General features: G+C 37.4%; 1 protein-coding gene across 1 annotated transcript; it reads right to left on the reverse strand.

The window, feature by feature from the left end:
• Nucleotides 1-141: 141 nt before the first annotated feature.
• On the reverse strand, nucleotides 142-23,001 carry tbx21 (T-box transcription factor 21). The gene is made up of 6 exons (XM_041974928.1): nucleotides 22,171-23,001; nucleotides 10,642-10,796; nucleotides 7,406-7,527; nucleotides 6,821-6,976; nucleotides 6,156-6,217; nucleotides 142-5,822 (listed from the first exon to the last, which is right to left on the reverse strand). The coding sequence occupies exons 1-6, from the start codon at nucleotides 22,716-22,718 to the stop codon at nucleotides 5,006-5,008; spliced, it is 1,860 nt and encodes a 619-aa protein (XP_041830862.1). The 5' UTR covers nucleotides 22,719-23,001; the 3' UTR covers nucleotides 142-5,005.
• Between the last annotated feature and the right edge of the window lie 3,560 nt (nucleotides 23,002-26,561).

Genomic DNA, 26,561 nt, shown 5'->3' on the forward strand with positions numbered 1-26,561 from the left:
TCAGTGGAAGTAAATTTATTATGATGATGCAAAAAGGTTTTTCTTTAAAATGTGAAAGCAAACATTTTCAAAGTTTGTCTTAATCGGGTCTCGAGCCTTCAGTGGTTTTGTCTTCCCTGAATTAAATGAGGACATCAAAGATTAAATATGTGGAAACTTTAATTTCATTATTAAAAAAACAGATACAGTTATGCTGACTTTAATAAATAACAATTTTGATTTTGCCCTCCAGAAATATTCATTTTTATTTTTATTTGTATCAGCTCTTAAGAGTATAATGACCATTACTGCTCCCTTGACATAAACGGTGCACATGGTTCACACACAAAAAATAACATGCTTTTGAATGAGCTGTGTGGCCTCCCTTCTTTACAGTTCTGTGTTCAAATCACAAAATCAACAAAATGCCATGAAATCAAGTCTCTTATTTTCTCATCAAGGGAAAAAGTGTGTTTAAGGGAAACCGACTCATGGAAAATGTAGATACCAAGAGATTTAACATCAGGGAGTTTAGTTCACAGGTGGAGGTTGATTGCATTAGCATAACATATCCAGCAGGGGTCCTTCCTGAGGCGTCTGAAACCATTTTCATGCTGCTGTTTATTGGGAGAACTTGCTCTCATGTAGGTGCAGGGCCACTCAGAGTACCACAAAAACCACAGCACAAAGAAATAAATAACTGACTTTGTCCACAGGCTGTATTCACATAAAGCTTTTGCTCTCATTGTTTCTGCAATTCCACCATTGATTCTAAGCTAATTTCCACATTTTAATTGCACTTAAAACATGAATGGCCCATTTGCACAGCTTCATAAGGTATTTTAAGAGTTTCTTTCAAAAAAAGTCAACATAAATGTTAAACAGAAAACATGTTTTAGAAATATTACATTGGTAATATACACAATTATTCATGTCCATTCCCTTTCATATCCAGCACTTCATAATATTTCATTTTAACTTTTAAATCTTTGCAAGTAGGATGGAGATGTTAGAAAGCTGCTCTTTTTGCATCAACATTAATGTTAAGACTATGGCAAGAAGACAAGTAAAATAAACTGTCTTTAATATTCAGTGGATATTGAGGAAGGGATGATTTTAAATGTAATATTATGGCCAGGAGTTAAACATATGTTTTTATAACCATCAAACACAAACAGGGCCAGAACCAAGCTGATCAATTCTGGTTCAAAGGTCGTGGCAGTTGGAAGGATTTTTATTTACATGTTTTCTTAAATAAATCTAACTTAGCTCAATATTAACACCAGAAACGGGGATGAATAGGGTATAATTTTAATGGCTGCTAACACTCATATAGTCTTTGTATGATCTGTACAAAAAGGGGCACAACTAACATTTTTGCGCTTTATGGCCAAACTGTTCTACACATTGTAAACTTATCTTTAAATTAGACTGAAAGCTGAGCTGCAATTTGGTTGTTATTAGTTTAGTTGATGACATTTGCTGTGATCTGAGGTAAGAATGTTTTTTCAGGTAACTGAATTTAAAGAAAGTGCTGAATCTTTCAGGACTATTATGTAACTAATAACTACTGTTAATGTATAGTCTTTGAGGACATTGCAGTGCTTTTGTTCATTTAAACCAATAAGCCAACAATTTACAGATAAATTTAATGAGTTATAGTAGTCTAAAGGTAAACATACAAGTCATAGAGACTACAGTCACTGCCACTCTGCAAACCACAGAAAAAGTTGCTAAATGCTAATGTAGGTTTTGCCAACACTTGCTTATTTGTTGTTACTTTATCCCGACATTAAATCCAGTCACTACAACATCTGAGGGAAGAAACATGGATAGAAACATGAAGAATATAGTGAACTAACTTAAGCTAATGTTATCTAACTGGTGAGTTATATGAAGTGGGTCTATTGGCTGCCAGATTTTGTTATGGCTGCCATAGATGTAATTAAATATGACCAATATAATACCAGTATATGGAATCATAATATCTACTCAGTAAAGTGAAAAATCAAGTAGAATTCCGATCTTATTTTTGACTAAATATCAATACTTTTCGAGTTTCAGCTTGGTACAGCTTACAGATCAATGCTATAAATTTTATCAGCTCATTTTAAGCATTTCAAGAGTGCAACTGCATGAAAAATCGCAGCGTAATTTAATTTCTTTCTCTCTCAGTGAAGACAAGGTAGTCCTGCTTGACTAAGTGCCTGCTGTCGCCCCCAGTGTTGTCTCAGGCCATTAGCACATCTGGTGAGGAATGAGGAGCAGATCTCTGATCAGCTCCGACTGTTGACTCACTCTTTATTTCTGTCACCGGGCTGGGAGCCGGGCCTCTGTCAACTAGTGTCACCACATGATAGGCCCGGAGACTAGAGGGGGAAATACGGAGTGTCTGTCTGGTCACTTTGTGCTTCCTGTTTATTGTGGTCCGCAGGTGACAGCGCCTTGTCCGTTTACCTACAAGTATGTTGAAATCCTCATCGACCCACTTTAACTGTGGGGTACTACAGCAAACTACATGTATTAGGTCTTGTTAGCCCTACACTAACAGTGGGAAAACTAGTTCCCTATGATTGCTGCTTTCCTTTATATTATTGTCTATTATCAATGCTGTTATTGGTTGAGGATTTTTTCCATAATGACTCACTCTTACAGGGTCAGAAAAGCTGGTTTTGAAAGAAGTCCAACTGAATCACTAATCCATGTCTTTGAATTAGCCCAAAGTTATGGCAAAATGTGATCAATCAAATTAGTTAGAATAGGAACATTTCCTAACCAGGTGTAATTATCAGACGGGTTTAAACTCATATTGGTCACATGTTTTCATCAAAGTTTTACAATCCACCCTCCACAGAAACAAACTGCTTTCAAGAAAGAGATACCAGTCGTTCACCATATTTTGACCCTTATCTTTGATATATCACATCTAAAGACACGTGATCACAGCGAGGGGCCTTTCTGAATGATGAAGGCTTGTCACATCAAAAGTGTGGAGATGTAAAGACTAAATTCACGCTTTAAAACAGGTATGCTTCTTCAGAACTGCTAAAGTGTTGCTTTTGGGAATCTTCCTCCTCCTACACATCTTTCTGACATCAGGTCAAGAACAATGCTGTGTCTAGCCATATGTGTAAATATCTCAATCTGATGTTTATTATTATTCTGTGCCATAATTATCCAGCTTTAATGACGATGCACTATGAATAGCTATACATAGACAACTATGTGAACATTTTAACAATCGCCAACTGTCTGTTAGGGTTATTGGAAAGAATAGAAGATGTGTACCCATGTTCAACATTTTGGTCAACTTCAGTTGTTTTTCTTTTAAATGTGCTATACTAATAAATTTGATTTGATTTGATATATGAGCATACAAACAACAAAACAAGATTGCTTAGCTTTTCTAGGGGATAAAGTCTCCTAAGGGAACCTAAAAGACTTAAATTTATGGTTTGAGTAAGTGTGCTGCTAGAACATCAAATAAAAAAAAATCATTTTACAGTTATCATTATCAGAAGTTTTCTTGATAATGACATTTTACTATTATTATGATTTTCAAACTAATTAATTCACTTTTGAGATTTTTTTTTTCTGGCAGTCAACATTTTTAAAGCAGGCCTTAAAGCATAAGTTACTGTAAAGAGTTGTACATCAAATCCTCAAACAATTTATAATCAATAATGCTGTTGGTATTGTTAATATGTTTGTAATTAGCACAATCTGTATTTTTATTATATTTTATCTGATCACAATTAGTATAAATAACAGTTTATTACACCCATGCATGATTTACATGTGACTTAATGAATACCCGAATGAGAAAATGTAAATGTCAGACCAAAGCTGTGGGAGGAAATAATTAACTAGTAGTCAATGTACAGCAGCAGAATAATAACAAACATTCAAAGCTGATGCCAGCACCTGTTCGCTAACAGGTAATCTTTCTCCACAATACCTGCTGTAGGCTACAAGGTGCACATATGTTAGGACATTTTTCCTTTTAGAAGCGTTCATATTGTAATTTTAATTAACGCTTCATCTGCTGATTATTTTCTAAATCAGGTCTCCTTTCAAAATTTAGATATACAGCTTGTTAGACAGAAAGCAAAAATGTATGTCTGAGAGGCCAGTCAGCAAATATTAATAAATTCTGGGTCATCAACAGCTGGTGAAATGAAGCAAAATTCTGTCATCTGCCTTTGTGTTTGGACTAACATGTAGCATTAAAAGCAATACAGTATAGAAAGCTAGTCCCATCAGTTTTCCTTCAGTCCTGTGAGCTGTTTTGATTGATTGCTGCTGTTTGCTGTGGTTGTTCATTTACTCAAAACACACACATCTATACATACAATAGGTACTTTGAACATGACTGAGATGGATTAACATTACCTCAGAACATGTGCTTGTTGAGCTGTCTTAACTCACTCCTTCACTTAAACGCTGCGGCCTCTGGTCTGACAGCCTGTAATTCTCCTCTGCTGCCACCAGTGGGCGGTGCTCTCTCTATATATTTGGGGGTTAATCCATACGTACAATGTATGGAAACGCAATTTCTGCTCACAGTCGGCATAGGATATATGTGAGCATATTGCAAGTAGACGTGTGAATGGTTAAAGGTGAGAAGGAAGACATAAACAAGACATGGCAAAAGAGGCAGAGAGAGTGTTTGATGCAGAAAGAATCGACAATCCCCTCAGGTGTCTGTCAAGAAGCAGATATGCAGATCTTTTTTTTCTTTAAATCTCTGGATGTTTGAAAAACTTAAGTCACACATCTGTTTGTCTGTCACATCCACTCCTGTAATTATCTGATGCTTTTGAGATGGGACTTTATGAAGGGGATGGTCTCAATGTGGATTGATGATGTGGTCTCAGATTAGGCTTTATCCTCAGTAATGTGGCTCTGGTACTTGAAAAAACAAAGACTGTTCCAGCGCTTTATCATGACCTGACTGGACAGAACCATATGTGTCCCTGAGGGTGGTGTGGGAAGGTGTTGGGAGAGACTTTGATGTGTGAAGTCTTCAGTGGGTGTAATAGCCATAGTAGTCTGCATCGCTGTTGCTATCTTTCTCGCAGATGTCTCCACTACGTGGATGTGGGGAGTTTTCAGTGCTGGACGTATAGGGTGACACCCTCCTCTTCTTGTTGTCCCCCACGCCACCCTCAAATAAGCCCGAGTCGGCCGAGTCTGCTGATTTCACAGAGGGTGGTTCAAGCCATGGGTCTTCTGCAACCACTCCCACAGTGTCTTTGGGCTTTTCGTGCAGCAGGGGCGGCTGCAGAGACTCGAGGATTGTGGGAGGGTGCAGCCTGGGGTTGCCAGGTGACATAGAAGATGATGATGATGAGGAAGAGGATGATATGGGTCTGAACCAGCCCAGACTAGGGCCAGGTTTATTGGGGTGGCTGAGGTACTGAGGGGTGGGTCTACTGGTGCTCCACCCTGCTGAGGTGGCACCTGATACTGACACACTTGTGGATGCAAAAGGATGGTCTGGGTAGTAGCTGAGGGCATGGTGAGCGGATGTTTGCAAAGGGAAAGGCTTGTAGAAACCATTTCCGGAGAAGTCCCCCTCATAGGAGGAAGCGAAGTCAAGACGATTTGGGGCCACACCCTGCTGTGGTTGTAGGTACCAGCGACTGTGGGGTCCTGGGCTGGAGGAAGGGTCTTTGTGCTGTTGACCCATACCAAGTGCCTCACGACTATAGAAGCGGCTCTGGGGTAGGGGGCTCATGTACTGTTCAGAGAGGTAGCCTTGGGGGTAGCAGCCTCCAGGCAGCATCTGGTTCTCTGTAGGAGAAGGTGTGAGGCGATCAGAGTCAGGAGGAGCATACAGCCTAGGCAGAAGGGGGAGGAGGAGGGCAAGAGAAGAGAGAGTGAGAAGAAGAGGAAAAAGAAGACGGTGTTATTTCCTGCCGAAACCTCAAACAACTATCAAACATTTCACAGCCCCTCACACCCTCTTGCTGCAGTATGCTCAGCAGCAGCGCAGTAATTGCATCTATTCTAATATTAAAAGGGTGATATGAGAACTGAGAGCATTAAGTGCCAGAAGTGATCCCGTCTCATTGTTTATGCACGATTCAAACAATGTTCTTAATCCAGTCTAAAAGGAGAGGGTTTACTGTAGTTTTCTCTTTACAATAAAACCTAGTTTCCAAATAACTTACGTGTCATAATTGTCACGGAAGCCTTTAGCGAAGGGGTTGTGGTCTATTTTCAGCTGAGTAATCTGTGTGGGGAATAGGAAGAGAGCAATGAGAGAATGTAGGCAAAGGAAAAAGAGAAGGAGTGAGTAACCACGATGAAGAAACAAGAGAACAGTTAAAGATGAGGTCAGTGATGAATAATTAATAAGGCAGACATGGCATTTCTTCTCATGTTGGAAAGAGTTGATCTTTAGTGGGGGAAAACACACCTACAGAACCAGGCCAGTGTATCTTGCCTGTACATAGAAAAACTTTTATACTCTTTATCTTAACAGCTGCTAGAGATATAGTGAAGACAGCACATAGTGAGGACAAGTGAGCCACAGTCCTCTGGTCAGCTGAGGTGACTCTTAGCTGAACTTGTGATGTACTTATGCTGACACATACAGTAGGTTGTAAATTTGTGCATATTCATTTTTGATGCATGCATATATAAGTCAGGCTTATATACTGGAAAACATACTTCTGACATTAACCATTGCACTGAAGACATCTTTAAGTTTATTAAGTTATAATGGTCTTGTTGTGAACGCTTGCATCCATTTGGATGGCTGTTCATACTCAACTAGGAAAATAACAAAATGTGAGAATGAGATGTGATTGAAATTTACTGTGCGGTGACTTACATCTGCATTCTGATAAGCGGTGACAGCAATGAACTGAGTCTCTGGGAAGACAAAAGTCTGGGCTTTTGACAAGAAGGGATCCTCTGAGCCGTCTTCCTTTACTTCTACAATATGAAGGCGAGGCTGGTACTTATGGAGCGACTGGAGAACTATCATCTGGAAGCAAGTACAATAATATATAATGACATGGTTATTTGGCATTCAAAGACGGTTTATTAAGAAATTCTGCATTTATTTAGCATACAATATACATAAATCAGACAGGAAATACATATATCAGATCACTTTTATTATTTTGACTCACCACCCAAAGAAAATAAAAAGAAACTGAGTCACCACAGTACAGCTAATCTTAACACGTCAGGAATATGGTGGAGGAACTTATTACTGGATGCAATATCAGTTTATTTACATAAATTTCAGAAAAAAAAAAAAAAAATCAGTGGTTTCATACTGCCTTAACATGATGTCTGAATTAATATCTGAACTTATTTCAGCCACTAATTGCTTGCGTGAGCACACACAAACATACTCATGATGACATCGGAGGAGAGGCAAAAGGTTAGGCGGCTGATAACGGGGTACCTGAGCCACGTTGTTGGTGCTGCCCTTGTTGTTGGTCAGCTTGAGCTTGCTGAACGACACTTCTTGCCTCATCCAGTGAGCTCCCGTGTTGGGAGAGTCGGGGTGCATGTACATCCTGTTCCCTAAAAGTGAAAAATAGATCACACGTCATGCATATAGTTTATTTATGAGGCATTTAAGTGGTTAAAACATTCAATGAACTAAAAAAAGTTATAATTGACTTTTTCGTAATTTCAAATAGAATAATTGTTTCTTTGTTAATGTAAAACTTGTAAATTTAAATGTTGGAGGTTCATTTTTTTCTGTTTTAGAGACAATGATTAATAATTTCTCAAGTGCAGTAAGAACACATTTTAAGCTTCATTGTTTGATCATGTAAAAATATACAGAATTTACCACAGAAAAACTGAAAGCTGTCATCTAAATGATTGTTGATTCACTCAAAGAAGAGGAAACAAGAAATACCATCCAATTTAAACACCACATTTCCATCATGTGTCATATTTCCTGCAGCCAGGGATGTTATGTCTCTTTGCTCCTTTGATATTTTATGTACTTTTACAGCAGGATACAATCTCAGAGCCAAGAATTTTCAATGTTACCACAATGACCTGTTAACCTTATATGTGCACACCGCACAAGTTCTCTATTAAATCTAATTGAGAGAAGTTGTTTTACCACAGTTTCCACAACTGTAGCATATCAACACACACCTTTCCACAACACCTAACAGATGTGTTACAACACACTGTAGTACAGTTTTTCTCATTTATATATTTGTGGTTTGAGTTATAACACTCATTGCATTTTTGAATGACTTATTTAGCGTATAATCTTTTTTTTTCCTAAAGTGTAAACAGGAAAAGTGATGAATTAAAGGTGGAGAAAACAAAGAACAAAACATGAAAACAGAAATAAAAAAAAATCCATGCTCTCAATAAGCTAAGAGTAATTTGAAATCTGGATGGTGCACCCATATGGTGCACATGGACTTTAAATTTTAATAGTTTATTATTGCGCAGATCAAAAGCAGAGCCAAACCAGCTCTGATTCTGCAGAAACTTGTGGTCACGTCCAGTGTTACACAACTACTGGCAAGTCATTGGTGTTTTAATATGTGTTATATTTCCACATTTCAGTGAAGTTCTTCAGAGTAGTTAAGTCATGCCTAATTTAAAATGTCAACTTTTCATGTACTTAATTAGTAAAAATGACTTTTTAGTAGCTTGTTTAAGTCAAAGTGTGAGCTATTTTACGTTAGCTTATACACCCAGTTTATGAACTATGTCAAATAAAATACAGAAGAAAGGAATGTGGTTAAAAAAGTATTGGGTAAAAGTCAAAACTTATTTATTTTAATTCGTTTTCAGCCTCAAACCAAGTCAATAATCTTCCTGCTCAATAGCCCCAAGTATAAAAATAACATCACTTCATGTATACTACTTATTTTACACATAAGTATAATAAACATGTCTTTCTATTTTACTTTAAACTGTTTCATCATTGTGCTACTTTCTAACTCCACATTCAAATAATTTCACAGTTTAATTTCACAAGCTGAACCCCAAAACTTCTTTTTAAGCCAGAAAACAAAGATTTTAGACAAATGGTAGACATCAAGGCAACCTAACTGAATTGTAACCTATCTCTATATGAAATGAAAATGCAAGTAAACTGAGATGGAAGATAAATGAGAGGTTTAAAAGAACATGAAGTATGGAAAGTAACAGGTTGCATGTTAGACTCATCTGCTTCACCGTTGCGTGTCCCTCCACTGCCGCTGATGTAATGTGTGGTAGGTACACTCTAATAATGTTTTTGCTTTAAGTTATATGATTTTTTTTTTAAAAATACAAACGAGATAAAGGAAAAATATAACTTTTCATTAAGAAGAGAAAACAGATTGAAAAATGTTTGGAATAATCTTTAAAGTGACGGTAAGTTTAAAGGTATTTGTAGGATGTAAGGATGTAGAGACATTTGGAAGGACAACTCAGAACAAGGCTCAACAAACAACATCGTCCACCTCCCTTCAAACTTCACTCAAACGAAAAGCAATTGAAATATTTGAATAAATCTCTCTCAGTCAAACCACATGAATGTAAAACACTGCTGCTTAAAAAACCAAAACTGACTAATACCCTTTAAATTCACTGTAGGATTAAAGCTGGGTTTGATTTAGCTATACGTCAGAGACAGATTAACATAACAGGACATCAGAGTCCTTTTATCTAAACAGTATAATTTATGTGTTTTTCTTCATCACATCCTGCAGCAGGTGCAGCGAAGCTGCTGACTTGAACAACAACTAACACAATACCATAATGTCCACAAAAACCTCTCAACCTGCTGCCTTCTCATGATGCACGACTCATTTGCCCCTTCTGTACGTCTGTAGCTGTGCTACACTATTGCTAGATAAACCACTTCCTCACAATCTCCCATGTTGCATTCACTTAGATGAAGGTTTATTTGAACATTTCTTTTCATCACTTATGGGGAGAAATGCAATGAGCAGAATCTTAATTGACTGCTATGCAATATTTGTTTATGGAGACTCAAAAACAATCAGAGCAACATGTCGATATGGAAACTGACTTAAAAACTTTACCTCTGAGTTCCTCATTGATATGAACAAACCACAAACCTGTTTGATACACATATTGCCAATACAATAGTCTAATGAATGAATAGACAAAAAAGAACTACTTTTAATCCCTAGGGTGCACTATAAATACTCTGTCACAAGTACCAAAAGTGAAAGTACAGATAATACATGGCAGCTTATTTCCACATGCAGTAGAGCTATATAATATCACTGGATTGAAGAGATGTTGCATCATGTTATGCTGCATCTGGAAAAGGTAAGACTAAATGCATCAACTGGTAAGTTCTATCTACTATAAAAAACTATAATTTATTAATTGGATAAGTCAGTCATTACTAAAGCTGTCAAATAAGTGTGAGTGTAGTATTTTCTTCTGGTATGTTGTAAAGTAGAAATTCAAAGAGGTATAAAATTTACATAACCAAGTATAAGCACTTAGGTGCTTTTTGTCATGTTTTATTAAATGTCCCCTCATCCATTTATTTATTTTTAGCCAATATTAAAATAAACCATCATAATCTTTAATCTTATTTTAGAGCTTATAAATGTAGACTATTTTTAGTGATCAAGGAAAGTATTTCCATTGGATACAAAGACAACAGGAACAGTTATTAAGTACTAAATGTACCTGGCATGTTACCCTCCGCTTTCCCACACTGGACCCACTTGCCACCCTGGTATCTCCAGTGGTGCTGATCAGCCAAAACCACGTCCACATAGACGTTATAGTGGGCAGATGGATCTAGAACACTGATGTTAAAGCTCAGAAAAGGGAACATCCTCCTGGATAAACACAAAGGATAAAAAAGTATTAGTTTATAGTATTGTTCACATATAGCTTTTTTTGAAAAATGCAAATGAGCATAGTTTAGCTGAATTTACATATTTAAGTTTAATCATAACATGTTTTCCTGTGTTGATTACACATGAAAAATATTCATATTTTAGATTTAGTTAGGAACCATATATTAAGAAATAACATCAGAACAATAAAAAATACCCAAACTATTCTGCATCTTTGGAAGTACAAATTACAGTTAGGAAAATGTGCATATCTTAAATTACAAAACATTTTCAAGAGTAATGATTATTGCAAACTGCATAAACTACTGCTCAGAATTTCAAGCTGGTTCAACTTAAAAGTAAAAGTCCTTGTTCTGGCTTAAAGTTAAACTTAAGTAAAATAGTTATGAGTTGTTTTGATGCTTTTGAAAATGTAAAATCTTCATGGTTCACTAAAATTCATAAACCACTTTAATCACACTTTAAAGGTTAATCGAACAGACCTGTGCACTCATGGTGACAAATGCTGCAAACAGTTTTCCCATTTGCATATATCCAGTTCAGAGAGCGTCGCATCTGAAGCCGCTCTGCTAGAATAATTTGCCAATTGAGTGACTGAAATCACTCATAGCCATAATTGTTGACATTATTTCATTACCAAGAGAAGAAACAAGCATAACATCAGCAGAGCATTCTTCCAGCACATCTCTTGTTTATTAAATTTAAAGAATTGTTAAATTAATACACCATATTTGTTAGGATTACTACAGTTATCTGAATTTCGGCATATTTTTCTTTACATCAAAGGTACAAAGATATTATTTTATTATTCCCCAAAATTATACTACAGAGTTGTTTAACTATTGTTTGGGCAGTTTGACCTGATTTGTATAAAAATTAGTCAAACAATTACTGGTTCTCCTTTGCAGCCATCACAGTTAAAAACAGGCCGGTGTGACTTTTTTCTTTCTTGTAAAAAAAAAAGGCAAAACAAACAAAAACAAAACTTTTTAAAATGACTCATTTTTGGCTTCAGTCTTGAGCTCAAAGAGATGAAACTTCCCCTATCATTATAATGAGTAATTTATTTGTCAGCAAACCCCATATAACGATATAACATGATAACCACAAAGAACAAAATAGGTTTTTGTGAATGGCAGCGTTATATGGGCTCTTTAAGGTAAGCAAGCAATTCCCATTTGGACCTCAGTGCTACAAGAGACTTTCTGTTTCTTTACCATCGAATGAATCAGAGTTGGAGTGACGAATGAGAGGTACAGGGAAAGGCTGACGCTGTACGTGAATATTTAATACTGCTGTTAATAAAAGATGCCCCAGAAGATGCTCTTGATTGCTGGGGCTTTACATGTTGAACTTATTTTGACCATGGAGGGCTGCAGTAAGACAAGGTAACGGTGAGGTCAGGGCGTCCCCGGGTTCATAGCCAGGGAAAGAGCAGGTCAAGCTTAGTTACACCAAATGAAAGTTACACACAGCTATAGGACATGGATGCCGATATGTTAAAAGTATAAACACGCTTTGCTGACATTCATGTGTGTAATTAACAACAAGGGTAAATGTTGTGTTGAGACAAATGCTGAGTTTACACAGAATAAGGAGAATAAGGAAAATTTGTAACCCTGCTTTGCCATAAAATTAAAAAAATATGTATACTTTCAGATATAGTGTTGTATTGTGATGTAAATGTAAAGCAAATAAAATGTTGGTCAAACATAAAAGCTTAAATTTATGAGTGTTGTTAAATTTTGCTGAATCAAATTTATATGGGATGGACAACAGATGCCATCCCAGTTTAATTCTATTTGTAGTGGGGTTTGCTAATTGAAGCTCAGAGTTAGCAACATGGCATTTTGCACTAATAAACATTTCAGCACATGATCACAATAACAGACACTGTGTGTGACTGGTTTTCTCAAAACAAAATCCAGATAGAAGTTCAGATAGAAGTTCAGATAAACATCACAACTGTACAGCTTTCCCAACTTGGGTACATTGAATTATAAGGGAGGAGATTCTTGCCACTTCAGTGTCAAAAATCTGATCTTGGAGAGCATTCCAGTTTCAGTTTCCTTCAATGGGCTGAGAAATATCCATTGCTCAATTAGGAAAAAATACACTATTACAAAACAACAAACTTTCATGTTTACAGATAAAAAAACTAAAAATGTGTATTTCTTTCAGAGTAAAAGTTGTTCTTCAAAGAGCCAAGCCTGCCGCTTCTTCCTTTAAGTGTTTATGCTAGGCTAAGCTAACTAGCAAACAGTCAAGGACAGAAACAACTGCTGTCTGGAGCTTTGAATATTGACAATTCATTTTCCATCCTGCTTATTACACGAGTGCTGAATAATTGTAATCCCACCATAGCTAACTATTCTATGGAATCCAAATGTAGGCCACAATGTCTGCTCAGTCAAGCTATGCAATCTTTGATATGCTTGCACAACAATCTGTGATGCAACCATGGTCCATATGTGGTCAGTGTGAGGAGGCTGTGCGAATAAATTAGGGCAACATGTTTAATCCTTGGCCCAGCTTGGACTAGTAATTCCCAAGGCTGCAGTGCAGTGCATATGAAGAATGAAGAAAGTGATGGCTAACTCCTGTTGTGCTTCATTCATTAATATTTGGTGAATTCAATGTGAGAAGAGAATGAGCCATTTCAGACCATGCCTGCCGAATGCTGTACATGAAGTTTGCAGCATAACACTATTATGATATGAGAACTCTGTTCTTGTAAGAAGCAAGAAGCGCCCATGTTAAATATAGCTCTTTGAGAAATACCCTATTGTTTCTTCGTATGTGGGTGGAATAAATAGATAAAATCTACTGTGTACTGAGTACTGCTTTATGGTAAAACAGTCTGATCTACTGTTTAAGATAAAAGGCTGGTTAGACTATTTATAGGCGTGGAACTATACTGTATAAGCAGTGGTGACAGATCCAAACTTAATCCTATGAACCAGTTGTAAAATTTAATCTCACCTGGCCAATTTGTGATCCACTTTAGAGCTACTCAAACACTGGGAATAAAAGATATCAAAGGCTTTAAAGACAAAATTTTCTATTATTTACTTACAGTTAAATTAAACTATTGGCTACTAAGATAACCTTTTAAAGGATAGATTAGTCAGTTTTCTATTTTTGCGTTACATTCAACAAATGTCATAGAAGGACAAAAACAAAACAGTAGCTCCATGGTTGTCCAAAAACTCATCAGTGCACCACATTGTTGATGTCAGGGAAAAACACGACCATTCTATGTTTCTGGAAACCAGAAATACACATTTAGGTCTTTTGGTTTATTTTTCACACGTGCACTTAATAAGTCAATGCCTTTTTTACCTATCTATGTTAGTTAGTTTCTTCTTCTTTGTTCTTAAACCTTTGGGACATGCTTATAAAAGATTTTGGTTTTAGCTTCATCAGTCAGCAAACAAGGCCCTAAGTGGAGGATGGTTGTGGCGATAGACTGATCTTACGTAAAACAGACTGAACTTGGCAGGAAGGCCTTTTCAGTTTTTATCCGATATGTGAAGTATTAAAATGCTCTAAGTTCTGTATTTAATACTCCTTAAATTTAAGATTGGCCTACTGGGAGCTGATAAAGTATATCTCTTCTGGTTATAGAGTATTTCTAAATGGTGCAGACTTGCATCTGAGCAACTACAGCTTGTGGGTGCAACCAGCAGCTTACTGTGTCATACAATACAATTCTACCTTCCTCATTATTTTAAAGGAAACTGTTTAGGAAGCCCTGTAAAAAAAAAATCCCTAATTTGACCCCAAAAGGGGCTCTGCATAGAACTACACACTCATGATTGTATATGACTGCCCTGTTACTCTGATTTAATAAAAGCTATCAATATGTTTTGCATTAAGAAAACAAAAACTTATTTGTTAAAATAAACATTTTTTTGTTGGCATATCATTCAAGTCGCATAAATCCAACTTTCTGAAGAATTTCTACTTAGAGGTGCGTAAATGTTAAGTGTGTTCTGGTGTGTGTTTTCGAACAATGGCTCTTAAACCTTGTAGCAGAAACTCACACATATCCTCTTCTTTCATTCACTGGTAAGACAAAAACCCCACCGTGAATGGTCCCATTTGGGTCTTTGTGGCTACAATGGTGAGTCCAGATAAGCAATCAATCATATAGTTTTTTTTGTGAAACACAATCATAGCAACAGCTCTTCAGTGGGTTGCAAAGAACAGATGAAAGGGTTCTTCTTTCGCTGCAGAGTTTAATACGAGTGAAAACAGAAACTTATATTAATATGGATCAACATGCCAACACTGTACGAAAGTAATCTGGAAAGTAGATAAAAAGTTATCATCTTTCCTTTGCTGAAATTGTCGATTTACTTATACTGAAGCCTTTTATAGGAAATCAGAACTCGAAAGAGGGGGAAACCAAAGAAAACACAACAGAGAGGGATATTTGCATGTGGGGGCGGCTCTTAGGTTTTGTTGCACGGAGTAGTTCAGAAGAGCTGAACACTGATCACTTCTTAGTGTGCTGTTATTTTCAGTGTGGTGGTGCAGTAACAAAGGGTAATTGCAAGCTTGTCAGTTACAACCACAAAGAAAATAGTTCTATTATGTTTTTAGGATTTTTTTTAGAACAGGCTGATAAATAAATACATAGACTAGCTTTAGCACTCGCAGGAATCAAACCTACTGCCATGCAGCAACCAGACAGACTCCCTAACCAACCTGCCAGCATGCCATTCTGATTCATAAACACTTGACAGCAAATGTCTGCTACTTCTTCAGTTTGCTCCAGGTGTATGTGCTCATGAAGACTCAACTTTAGTTTTTCTTTTACAGACAAAATACCAGAGACAGAGAAGTGTGGTGAACCAGCCAGTAATACAGAGACAGTGACATTTAAAAATCAAAATAAGCTGTGTGGATGTTGGAGGGAGAGGAAGGGCTTTGCGCAGACAGAGGATGCAGGAGGGGAAACCGCGGGGGGAAGTGGAGGTTAGAGAGAGGGAAAAGGAAAGAGCAGAGGGTGGGAGGGGTGGAGGGTTTGTCCTGGGGATGGAAAGCAGGAGCTTGAGAGGAGGAGAGAGAAACCAGCTATTCACCAGGGAGAGGACTTTTCTACATGAGTGCACCCGCTGATTCATCCGGACAGGAGCTCAGGTCCAGTTTTTGTCACCGTGCGTGCGCTTGATCATCTGTGACGAAAACATGCCAGTCTACAGCTGCTGCTGGACACAAGCACTCTTTTAACACGTAGGCTCTTGTTTTTGTATTGACTTATTTCTGATGAGAGGTGAAAAATTTTCAAGACACTCAACCAAGTCTAGTTGCCTTTATTTAACATTTAGGAACTGTGACCAGGATGACCGGGAATCTTCACAAATTGATTGCAAAGCAATCAGAGTTGCATGAGTTTTTGTTTTGGGGAGAAAGCCTTATTTTATATAAGATGAGGCTGCTTTTATTCTGTATTTTTACTGTTGAGAGTAAGTGCAATGGGAAGATCAAATCGGTTTCTGAACACCTATCCCTCAAGACCAAAAGTACAGTTATTTTAAAAGCTCAGTAAGAAAGTAAAAATCTTTCCTTTAGTCCTTTAGCATCAAATAGTGGCATTTTGTCAAAACTGATAATGTTTCGGACATACATACAAGAGTCCTTTGGCAGACTTGCTCTGATGCACAGGCTCTGAGTGGTGGTGGTGGTGATGAAATAACTTTTCATTTCATTGACTTTCCTCCCAAGAATGACCCCCAAAATGACCCCATACATGCATACAATAATGGCCTTGATTATGTTCAAAGACTATTCAAACTCCAGTTCTAAAAGTGACTGAAAATTGCTGAAGCCGGAAGGATGATGGTGGCATAGGGAAAAGGATGCATTTTAGCCCTAAACAGTTTTTATTCTTTACCCTACATAAATTATGTTATAACCAAACCCCAACCAGAGTCAGAAAAGTGTTAAAATGGCTTTGACTGAGCATAACCAAGAAACAATAAAACAGCTGGGGAAAACTTATATTAGTAAGTGCAGCCTTTTAAAATCTTATCCTGTTATTTTGTATAAACTATGTTAAAGGTTGCTCGGTGCATCGCAGTACTTTCTCAATGCATCTTGTAGTTGTGTATCGGAACAGACTGATGGAGTTTCACAGTTTGGCACAGTTGTTTTTTGTTTGTTTTTATCTACATTTGAGGTGGTTTATGATTTATTATATATTCCATTCAAGGAAAATGGAATTGCAATTTGCAAACAGAGTTCTGTCACTGACCTATTACACCATTAAACTGTCACCTAGCTAGTGTTTACATATTAAACATGGCTAATACTCACAAATAGGAAAAAATAGTCACAATACAGTTATTTGAAAAGACACCTCTCTCTGTTTTTCTCATCAAGACGACCATATTTGAGTATTCTTCCTTGAGGTTTTATATCCGGTTAGCACCAAATACTTGTTTATAACAACCCTGCATAATGTACTCTACACTCCCACCTTCTAAAGATGCTATGCAGCCTAATTGCACCTGTTAAAAACTTGGCTGACGTGAATACTTTATAAAATCACATTTACACAAAATGGCTATAAATTTGCTTGTCAGTTTTAACAATTTTAATTTCAAAATGCCTTGACAAATTAGCAGTGTGTGCCATGTAGGAGGTTGGACCTGATTCAAACAACTGGACATAAACCTTCTTCTCTGGCATGTATTTTGGAAGAGATTATTTTATGCAGTGGATCAATATGTTTGCTGACCGCTTTTAGTCACAGGATGGTATGATGGTGTTAACACAATGCAGTTCACGCCTTTAAAAGTTTTTAGAAGAAAAAAAACTTAAGCAAGGCTTTTGATGTGAAAAACATCACTGCTGTCACAAGATTTGTTGGTATTCTTAAATCACATTTTGGCTGCAATTAGCTTGGCAAACAAAACTGCATCTTATCTTTTCTCACTTCTCTCACCACCAGTTTTTTTTTTTTTTTATAAACCTTTTTCTTTGGAAGTCAAATCCAGACGCATCTGTGAAAAATACTAATGTTGAGACTAGTATTAATAAGCCTGTGGCTCAAATGTGGGGGACTTCAACACTCGTTTATTAGAGAAGGTTATTTGCATGATAGGAGGAAGTGCTTGTTTAGCTATGTGAAATTATTGGTAATGTTTCTGCGAAAAGCTGCATAGGCACCCGTAGACAGCTGAACAGGAAATGACAGGTCATACTGCCAAAACCTTGAAATAGTCCCACTTCTGCTTTCATGAAACAAGAGATAAAACAAATAGACACAACTTCCAAACGTTCTCCAAAAAAGGCACCACATGATAAAATATTGTGCTTTAGTGCTTCATGTGATCACTGATATGCAATACATGCATTTCTTCAGAAACTGACTGTACCTACTTTGGAATGAAAACTGTCTTTTCAACTTCATATATATATATATATATATATATATATATAAATATGTATATATATACACATGTATGGGACTCAATAAAAAATGATCTAATTAATTAGGTTTGTAATTAATTAATATTAATTGCATTTTAATCGTATAACAATATTTGCACCAAAAAGCTTTTTTTTTTTATTTAAGTGGATTTAAGGGAATTTTAATTAATCAAATAATAGAGACAGAGATTAATACTGAAAGCTCATGCTTTAGTAATGTCTGGAAAACGCAGTTAATTGCATTGCATGGGTGCAGGTGAGGACCATGCCTCTTGATTGCTCTTCTGGATGGGGAGAGGCCTGTGGCAGCACCGCGGCTCATGGAGAAGAGTAAACACACGTACTTTCATGTCAGTCTCCAAAAGTCTTAAATATCACCAGAAAAGTCGTTAGATTTGTAGCTGGTCGCTTGTCTGAAATACAGTCGCCAGAGTGGTCAGGAAACTCCCTACATATAGCGCGAAATTTGTTAAGTTAGCTGTGCTCTGACATGTGCTCCAGATTAATCGGCGTACCAGAAACCGTGCACTGACAAACGTTCCGCATTGTTCGGAATTCAAACCACGATTAAATGAGTTAATTTTTTGTAATTAATTAATCGTAATTAACGCGTTAAAGTCCCATATACCCAAATTGGCAAAGCTGTACAGTTTATATATATATATATATATATACACACACACACACACATATATATATTTATATAGCGAGAGAGAGAGAGAGAATTTAAATATGTGGCAATACACATTTTATAAGAACTGAAATGGTTTCGGGTTTATTTTGCTAGTTACTCATTTCAGTGCCTCAGTTAATACTATTCTTGGGAGCAAAATAAATCAAAGGATTATTTCCTTTTTGACAAACTACTGATGTCTGTTACCGTTTGCAGTCAGTGAAGCAGAAAAAGCAGATAAGCATGATTCCTCTGAGCGTAAAGTTTTACGTTATTTCCCTAAAAGGTGTCTGTTAAGATCTAAGTCAGTACTCCCTTTTTCCTAGAACATGCACTATATGAGGTCAAGTAGAACTTTGCACAATTTATTAGTTATTCATCTTCTTAAAAGCTTCTAAAAAGTTTAATGTGTTCTTAGTTACAGACACATTTGAGGGCTTTATTCCAATAAATCAGTTGTGGTTTTATGTGTATGAATATCCAGTTGCCATTTTCAAAAAAGAGCTCTTAAATGCACTTCTTGGAAACCACTGCAGGGAATAGTTTGCTTTTTTGACTCACGTCTAAACCAAAAACACCCCAGGTGTAGGACCAGCACAGTGGCCAAACAAATGAAAGAGAATTTTTTTTTCTTATTTCACTTTTAGTCACTTCATTTTCTTTTTACCATGTCAGAAAATCCCATTATTTTGAATCAAAATGTCTTCTTTTTGCCTTTTTCTTTCTGAATTTGTTTGACATCTTGAGCAACATCAAATGATGCTCTGGCTATATCAATCTCGACGTCCCTGCTGTGCGTGCAGCCTCCATGAACTTTGCCATAGTCAAAAGGGGCCGCGGAGTGCTTGAAATGGCAACAACTTGTGAGGTGAACTGAATTTAGCCCCTGAGAGGTAGAGATGAGTTCGTCCTGCTTTACCATAGGTCATGAAAATGTGTCAATATTTCAAAGCCAACGTGTGGTACATGAGCAAAAACATCTGAGAGATCTGTCAGGCTGTACACCCAACATCTAATGGAGGCTGAGGAAAGAAGAAAAAAGAAGAGAATCTAGTTTTTTACTTCCTGAGCTTCAAAGGTACCTCACTTCCTCAGTGTGGCCATCTAAAGTCTCAGCAGTGTTTGACCTTCTCTCCTTGCTTCTTTCACCCTGTCTCCTACAGGTATCTGTGTTTTGATTAACATTGCACACTTCCAGACTCCTCTATAAAAATCACAGCAGAATTACCCTGGAAGCCTCAGTGTAACATAAAAAATTAAGGAGGTTATTTCTTCTGATATTTAATAAATAACATTTTTTTTCACTGTGTCTTTGCTCAACTTCCTCAAATTCTTTGAAGACTTTTTGTTTCTTCAAAAACTCTTTCATGTACCATGTAAAGGAGGGGTTGAAGGTAAAAAAGCACATAACACTGTCATCAACAGGAGTTGGAATTTCTGCAATATGAAGTCTGTATATTTTTTTGTTTGTTTTTGTACAGCGTGAAAATTAGTTTTTTTTTTACTTATAGAAGGATAACACCTCCACACCCAGTTCACAGACACTGTTAATATTGCAGGTGAGGCTTGTTCATTGATGTTTCACAAATGTTCGAATGTGACTCTTTCCTACTTTGCTCTAAGGGCCACTGAAATTAGCTGCTTTAAAATAAAACCTGCTTTAATTACTTGACCTTATAGATAATAGCTACTGACCAGAGTGAGTGTTTCCGGAGAGAAAACTGTCAAGACGGGTTAATGTCAAGTGACAGTAAGTGCACAAACACATGCATTCAAATACTTGGATAAAAATAACAAGAAACAACACCAATAAAAAAAGGACAACAATCCAGACTTGAAAATTTGCCTGTATTCATTAAAAGACAACACAAACCCTAAATGCATCATAATGAAGGTAAAACATGTTAACAGATAATTATTAAATATTCTTGTTTATACTGAACAAAAAAATCTAAAGAAACTACTTTAAAAAAAACACCTCTGACTTCAAGAGAAGTGGCTGAACTATGCTCTAGTTCATTCTAGTCAACCAGAAAGTAAAGACCTCAAGCAGGTCAAAGGGGGGTGTTTTGCAAAAATGCAACATGGAGACAATTCATTCTTATGGCTTCAAACCCGAAAAACATGAATTAGTAAATGGTATAAAAATAGATAAAAGCAACATTTAAAAAATTCAACACTATAGTTTTTTTTCCCATATAATGACTTTGGGGCTTCAGCAGACAAGCCGAGTTAAATATCACTGTCCTATTATGTGACAACGCAATGGTTTTCTGTGCACAGATCTGAGCCATGAGAAACCTATGGCCCAAAACCTTCTGTCAAGCACAAGTGTCGCATATTAGTGAATTAATCCTCATCGACGTGACTGCATCTTAATGCTCGGTGACCTATCAGAGGAGCCGGCAGCGCCGTCTCGTTTCCTTCTCAGGTCGGGAGTTCTCAGCTCTGCTTTGACTCAGACCTGCTCCTCTCGTGTTTTTATTTCAGTCTTTTTCTTTTAAATCGCAATTTTGCCATAATCTACCAACTTTAAAGCTGTCAACCTAAGTTTTCGTGAGGATTCATTGTCAAAGCTTCTTTCCTCCTCTAGATGTCATCCTCTCAGTCTCAGCAGGCATGATGCCACCTACTATCACTGGGTAGGAAGTTAGGGAAAAGTGACTAATTGAAATAATTATAATGCGATCATTTTCTGAGAAAAGTCCCTTTTTAGCGCTTTTTTAGGTGAATGGTGATGAGGTGAAGACGCCGCGGTGACACTTGAGGTCACGCAAGCAACTGAGCCTGCAGCTGATATCTTCTTGTTGTCAATTTCTTTGGCTTCCGAGAAACTTTTTACCTAAACCAAAATCGTATTCAGTCAAAAACTAACTTAAATCACCCCTAAAAAGAAGCCACATTTCTGATATCTTAGAACATCTCAAATATTATAGATTTAAATCTTTTAAGGAATCTTTAATCCACATGACTTACAGTCACCACACCGCAAAATTCTTACATAGGCCTATTAAATAATGAATAAATTTATGGTCCACTTGATTTTGGATGTGGCTTAAAAGTAGTTTCTCATCCTAAGTAGCTAACCCTAACCCCCTGCTGAATGAGAAAATTAAAAAGTAAGAAAAACACAGTATACGAAATAGATTCTTCCACCCTTTTCCATAAAATCCGACAATCGCTTTTTATCTATTGGTGCGAAAATAATACAAAAATATTTTTTTTCTGTAGTCTTACCTCCCCTGTTTGGTGATTATCATCTCGGTTTGGAACTTGTGGAACTTGGCCCATAGCGGATAGTTATTGAGCAGTGCCTGAGTCTTCCCGCACACCTGTAGCCCAGGTAAAGGGTAAAGAGGCGGCCGCTGGTAACTGTGCTGAAAGCTCGCGGGGTAGTTCTCCGCAGAAGGAGAGTAAACATCTTTACCTCCTGTGGGAAACCCGTCTGCTGCCGTGGAAATGTAACTTTGCCCAGCCCCGCTTCTTGGCGGAGACCGCACGCTGCCGTAGGGGCAGCTGCTGAGGCTCTGTGCGTAAAACCTGCCGGTCTGCGCTGCGTACCCTCCCACCGCCTGCTCCGAGTGGAACGGCAGAGCCAGAGCGTCCTGCCCGCTTTGAACAGAGTCCGGGTAGAAAAACCTCGCGTCCTGAATCCCCATTTTAAACTCGGCTAGATCCTTGCCGCTGCGGTGGAGGTGACTGCTGATGTCGGCGCTCTTTCCGAAAGTTTGCGTTTCAGTCCCATTCAACATGCTGAGGTAAAGGTTGCCACCTATGCCGCCCATTTGCAGCCTCGCTCCTGAACTGTGTCAAATGTCATAAGTTTAGCTCAGGCTTCAACTTGAGCAGGCGCATGTACAATTAAATAAATAAATAAATAAAGAGAAATGGGAAAAAGAAATCACAGAAAAACACAAAATTGTTAACCTCACCTATGACTCAAAACGCACTAACAGCTGTGAATTTTAAACTCGGTGTCTCCGTTGCTTATAGGCTAAAAACATCCCTAACACGCACTGTTTAGATTATTTTCTGCATCCATAAACTTTTTTTTCTATTTTTTTTAAAAACCAGAGTGGGTGATTGTCTTGTCTTTTATTGGACGTGTGGAGACACCAGCAGTGAGTCAAACATGCTCTACTTTCTAACCTGTAATATACATATAGTAAGTGGTCATATTCTGGAGGTGTGTCTGATGCAGTGGGAGGACCTGATAGGCTCCAGATATGAAAGACCCGTCCCCTCATGCGAGTGAACACAATATTATACACACACACACACACACACACACACACACACACACACACACACACACACACACACACACACACACACACACACACACACTCTGCCCTGTGACAGTAACTGCTCTATTTCTAAGGATTGGTTTATATTCACACCGTTGGACTGTTTTTGAATGACACCAGGAAAAATTTGCATCCACAATCCATCTGGATATATTTGCCATTTTTATTATGTTTAAAATCTTCGAACATTCATGATTGAAATGGGGGGATTTTTGTAGTTAAACACATAATTGAATGGTGAATTAAATTAGGATCAACATTATTTGACACAAATTAATATTGATTAGGCCACTAATTTAACAATAAATAACATTCCAAATATTATTTTCCTATGCATTCACATACATTGTCGTGATTATTATTATTATTATTTCCACATTTGGTTAATAAAAGACGATATTAAATATCGGGATTGGAAGGAGTCCACAATAAGATTTTTTCCGTTTAGTTTGACGTACTGGCCAACTTAAAACTATTTTGTTAAAACTAGCGATTTATTGTAATTTGGCTTCATCTGTCTAAGTGTAAAACAAAACAACAAAAAAGGGGTCGCCCACTCTCTTTGCGGCAGAATTAGTCACCTTTTCAGTTTTTCATCACCATAAACCAGTTAACAGATTGAATCATCAGCCCGATTTTATTTTCATTTTCCATCTGACTCGTACCTCTTAAAATAGATTTTCCATTTTCTTCTCTTTTTAAAGTTTTTAATTAAGCAGCTCAACCACTATTACCACCATGAATCCCTTTAATGTTTATTACGGGTGTGGGAATGAATCGTACATTAAATTAATTTAAGCAATCCCTTTAACATCACTTTAAAGTTTGTTTGCAGGACGTAAAGTGGATTCCAGTCCTGAGAGATGAATTAAAAATTAAAAATTAATTAATTAAATTAAAAATTGTTACATATTTTGTACGTTCTTTTAACTTTCTTTATACCCCCCCCGAAAAAAAAACAAAAAACAAAAACAAAAAAAAAAAAAAACCCAAAACAAACCAAACAAAACAACAAAACAACAAATAATAATAATAATAATAAACAGCGGTTGTCATTTACAAAACTACAACACATTTCAAGTCATGAGCAGGATATTAATTAAAGGTGATTTATATATAGTTGATGAGAGTTTAAGACCTGAAAGCCAGTGGAAAATAGGGCCTGTTTGAAACCTAAAAATATGACATGCAAGTGGTTGTTAATGTTAATGAAGACAACGTTTAAATAAGTTAATATACAATATAGCAAACTGTATATTCTGATATCTTGGTTTTTGAACAAGCTGACATTTGTGGTAGCAAAACACCTCAGACAGTATCAGGTAAGGTTTCAGTCTCTCCAATATGCAAAATGAACTTTCACAAATGTTTCCTCCATCTGTCAAAGCATCATGCAGCTTCTAACCAATCACATATGAGTTGGATGAAACAGGAAGTAGTTTGTCACTCCTTACAGTTACAATCTGCACTCTTGAAGTCCTTCTTGTAACTTGTTTGTGGTCATCCAGTGCAGCCTGGTTTGAGAATCTGCTTCATAAACACAGATGAAAGAGATAACCCTGAGGTATTAGCAGCTGCACGTGTGTGACCACACACATGCACGCACATTAATAGACGAAACCCCCCCTCCAGTGCAGGTATGACACAGTTATTCCCCCCGACACTGTCACCACTCTAATCCCACTTCCTGCATCTCTCCTAGCAAGGTGAGCTCACAAGGGCGCACGCTGAAATCATCAGTGTTGACATGGGTGGCGAGAGGGCCACAGTGTGACCGACACCACGGCTGCCAAGGTAAGCCAGGCGTGTCCACACCCTCTGGCTGGAGTCACCACTTCCTCTACTCTGCTCTCCCTGCTTCCGGTTAGCGCCTCAGGCCAACACCTTGTGCGGCACAATCAGCTTTCATTTTCTGTGAGGAGCAGGTCAGGTGGCACATGCACAAAGCATAATTTAAACAGATTCTCAGCTGTGTCTTTAATCTTGGCGGAACACCTGAAATCATTGTCTTTTGACTCAAAATCCTCAGCTGCTGGGCGTTTTGTAATAAACGCAACACACAGTGAGCCTATCTGGGTGTGCAGGAGTTATAAATAGTGAGTTATATCCTTCATCCTTTGAGTTGCGCTGCAACTGGACACTGATGTAAAAGCTTATTGGCTGTCAAGGAATGTTGTAAAAGAAAGTGTGCTTCTGTAGGTTGGCAGATCGCTATCAGATGTTTTCACAACTTCATTAACAGTATTACCCAACTGTTAATTTGAAACCACCCAAATTTTGTGAAGAGAGAAAAAGGTGTTGACAAGGATCAGATTGTGAGATGTTCAACCTCAAATGATTTTTTTTTTTTTTTTTGAGTTTACACGCTTCACTGTTGTCATTTAAAGGATGCCTTGGGACTTTAAGAGATGAATATCTGACTAAAACACAAACTTAATTGGAGTTGTAACCTAGGTGTGCAGAAATTAGATGAAAAACAGAGTTTTAACTTTTCTTTTAAAGCCTCTTTGCTATTATGTTTTCTAGGTGAAGACCTAAAAAATAATGTAAAAGAGATAATTTTAAGCTGTTACTTTCTTTCTTCAAACTAATTTCTAACCAAAACTGTTTCTTAATGATGTTTGCTTCATTTGCTGACTCTTTCTAATGTTGCAGGCTGCATATCTAAGTATTGATGTCCAAGGACACTTTGAGAATAGGAGAAAGTTGTGATTATCCACAGGTAGCCCTTATTGCTCTGTTTGAAAACACCTAATGACAGTAAGAAAATGGAGCATCAAGCAGCTACATGGGTAGTATGTATTTTCCTCAGGAGGTGCTAGAGACAAGGGTGCATTCACACTGATGATGTTTGGTCTGTTTTGATCCGTTGGTACCAGACATCCTGTAGACAAGATGTGGCGACTATTTTACTCAGTCTGCCTTCCTAGTACCCACAAATGTTTTACCCTAAGCTAAGATTGTTGAGATTTGAATGACGTATACCATCCAGGCTACATTCATAACTGTAGATACAGTAAACACTTATATCTGACCAGTTGCCAATGTGATTTTATCTTTGAAGCCGTACTGTATTCCAGTAGCAGATGACACAGCAACAACAACAATCGTGGTACATTGGCAAGAGTCCAATAAAAGTAGTCCACTAAAATAGTTGGTCCACAACAAGTCTTCTGTCCATAAAATTCTGTTTTAGGTGAAAACTGAAGGATTTTAGGAGGTTAAACAAACCCTGGTCCACTTGCACAGATAGTGCGGTTCATTTGGAGTAGTGTGAATGCTCATTTGCATTCTGGTTTGGACCAAAGAAATAATTCTGAT

The sequence above is a fragment of the Melanotaenia boesemani genome, chromosome 21, assembly GCF_017639745.1.
Source record: "Melanotaenia boesemani isolate fMelBoe1 chromosome 21, fMelBoe1.pri, whole genome shotgun sequence".
In the NCBI taxonomy this organism is placed as follows: domain Eukaryota; kingdom Metazoa; phylum Chordata; class Actinopteri; order Atheriniformes; family Melanotaeniidae; genus Melanotaenia; species Melanotaenia boesemani.

Coding starts and splice junctions, on each gene's coding strand:
- tbx21 (XM_041974928.1), bottom strand. CDS start 22,718: ATGGGCGGCATAGGTGGCAACCTTTACCTCAGCATGTTGAATGGGACT. Junction 10,797..22,170: donor ATAATCACCAAACAGGGGAG/GTAAGACTACAG, acceptor GTGTTTATCCAG/GAGGATGTTCCCTTTTCTGA. Junction 6,977..7,405: donor GCACCAACAACGTGGCTCAG/GTACCCCGTTAT, acceptor ACTTGCTTCCAG/ATGATAGTTCTCCAGTCGCT.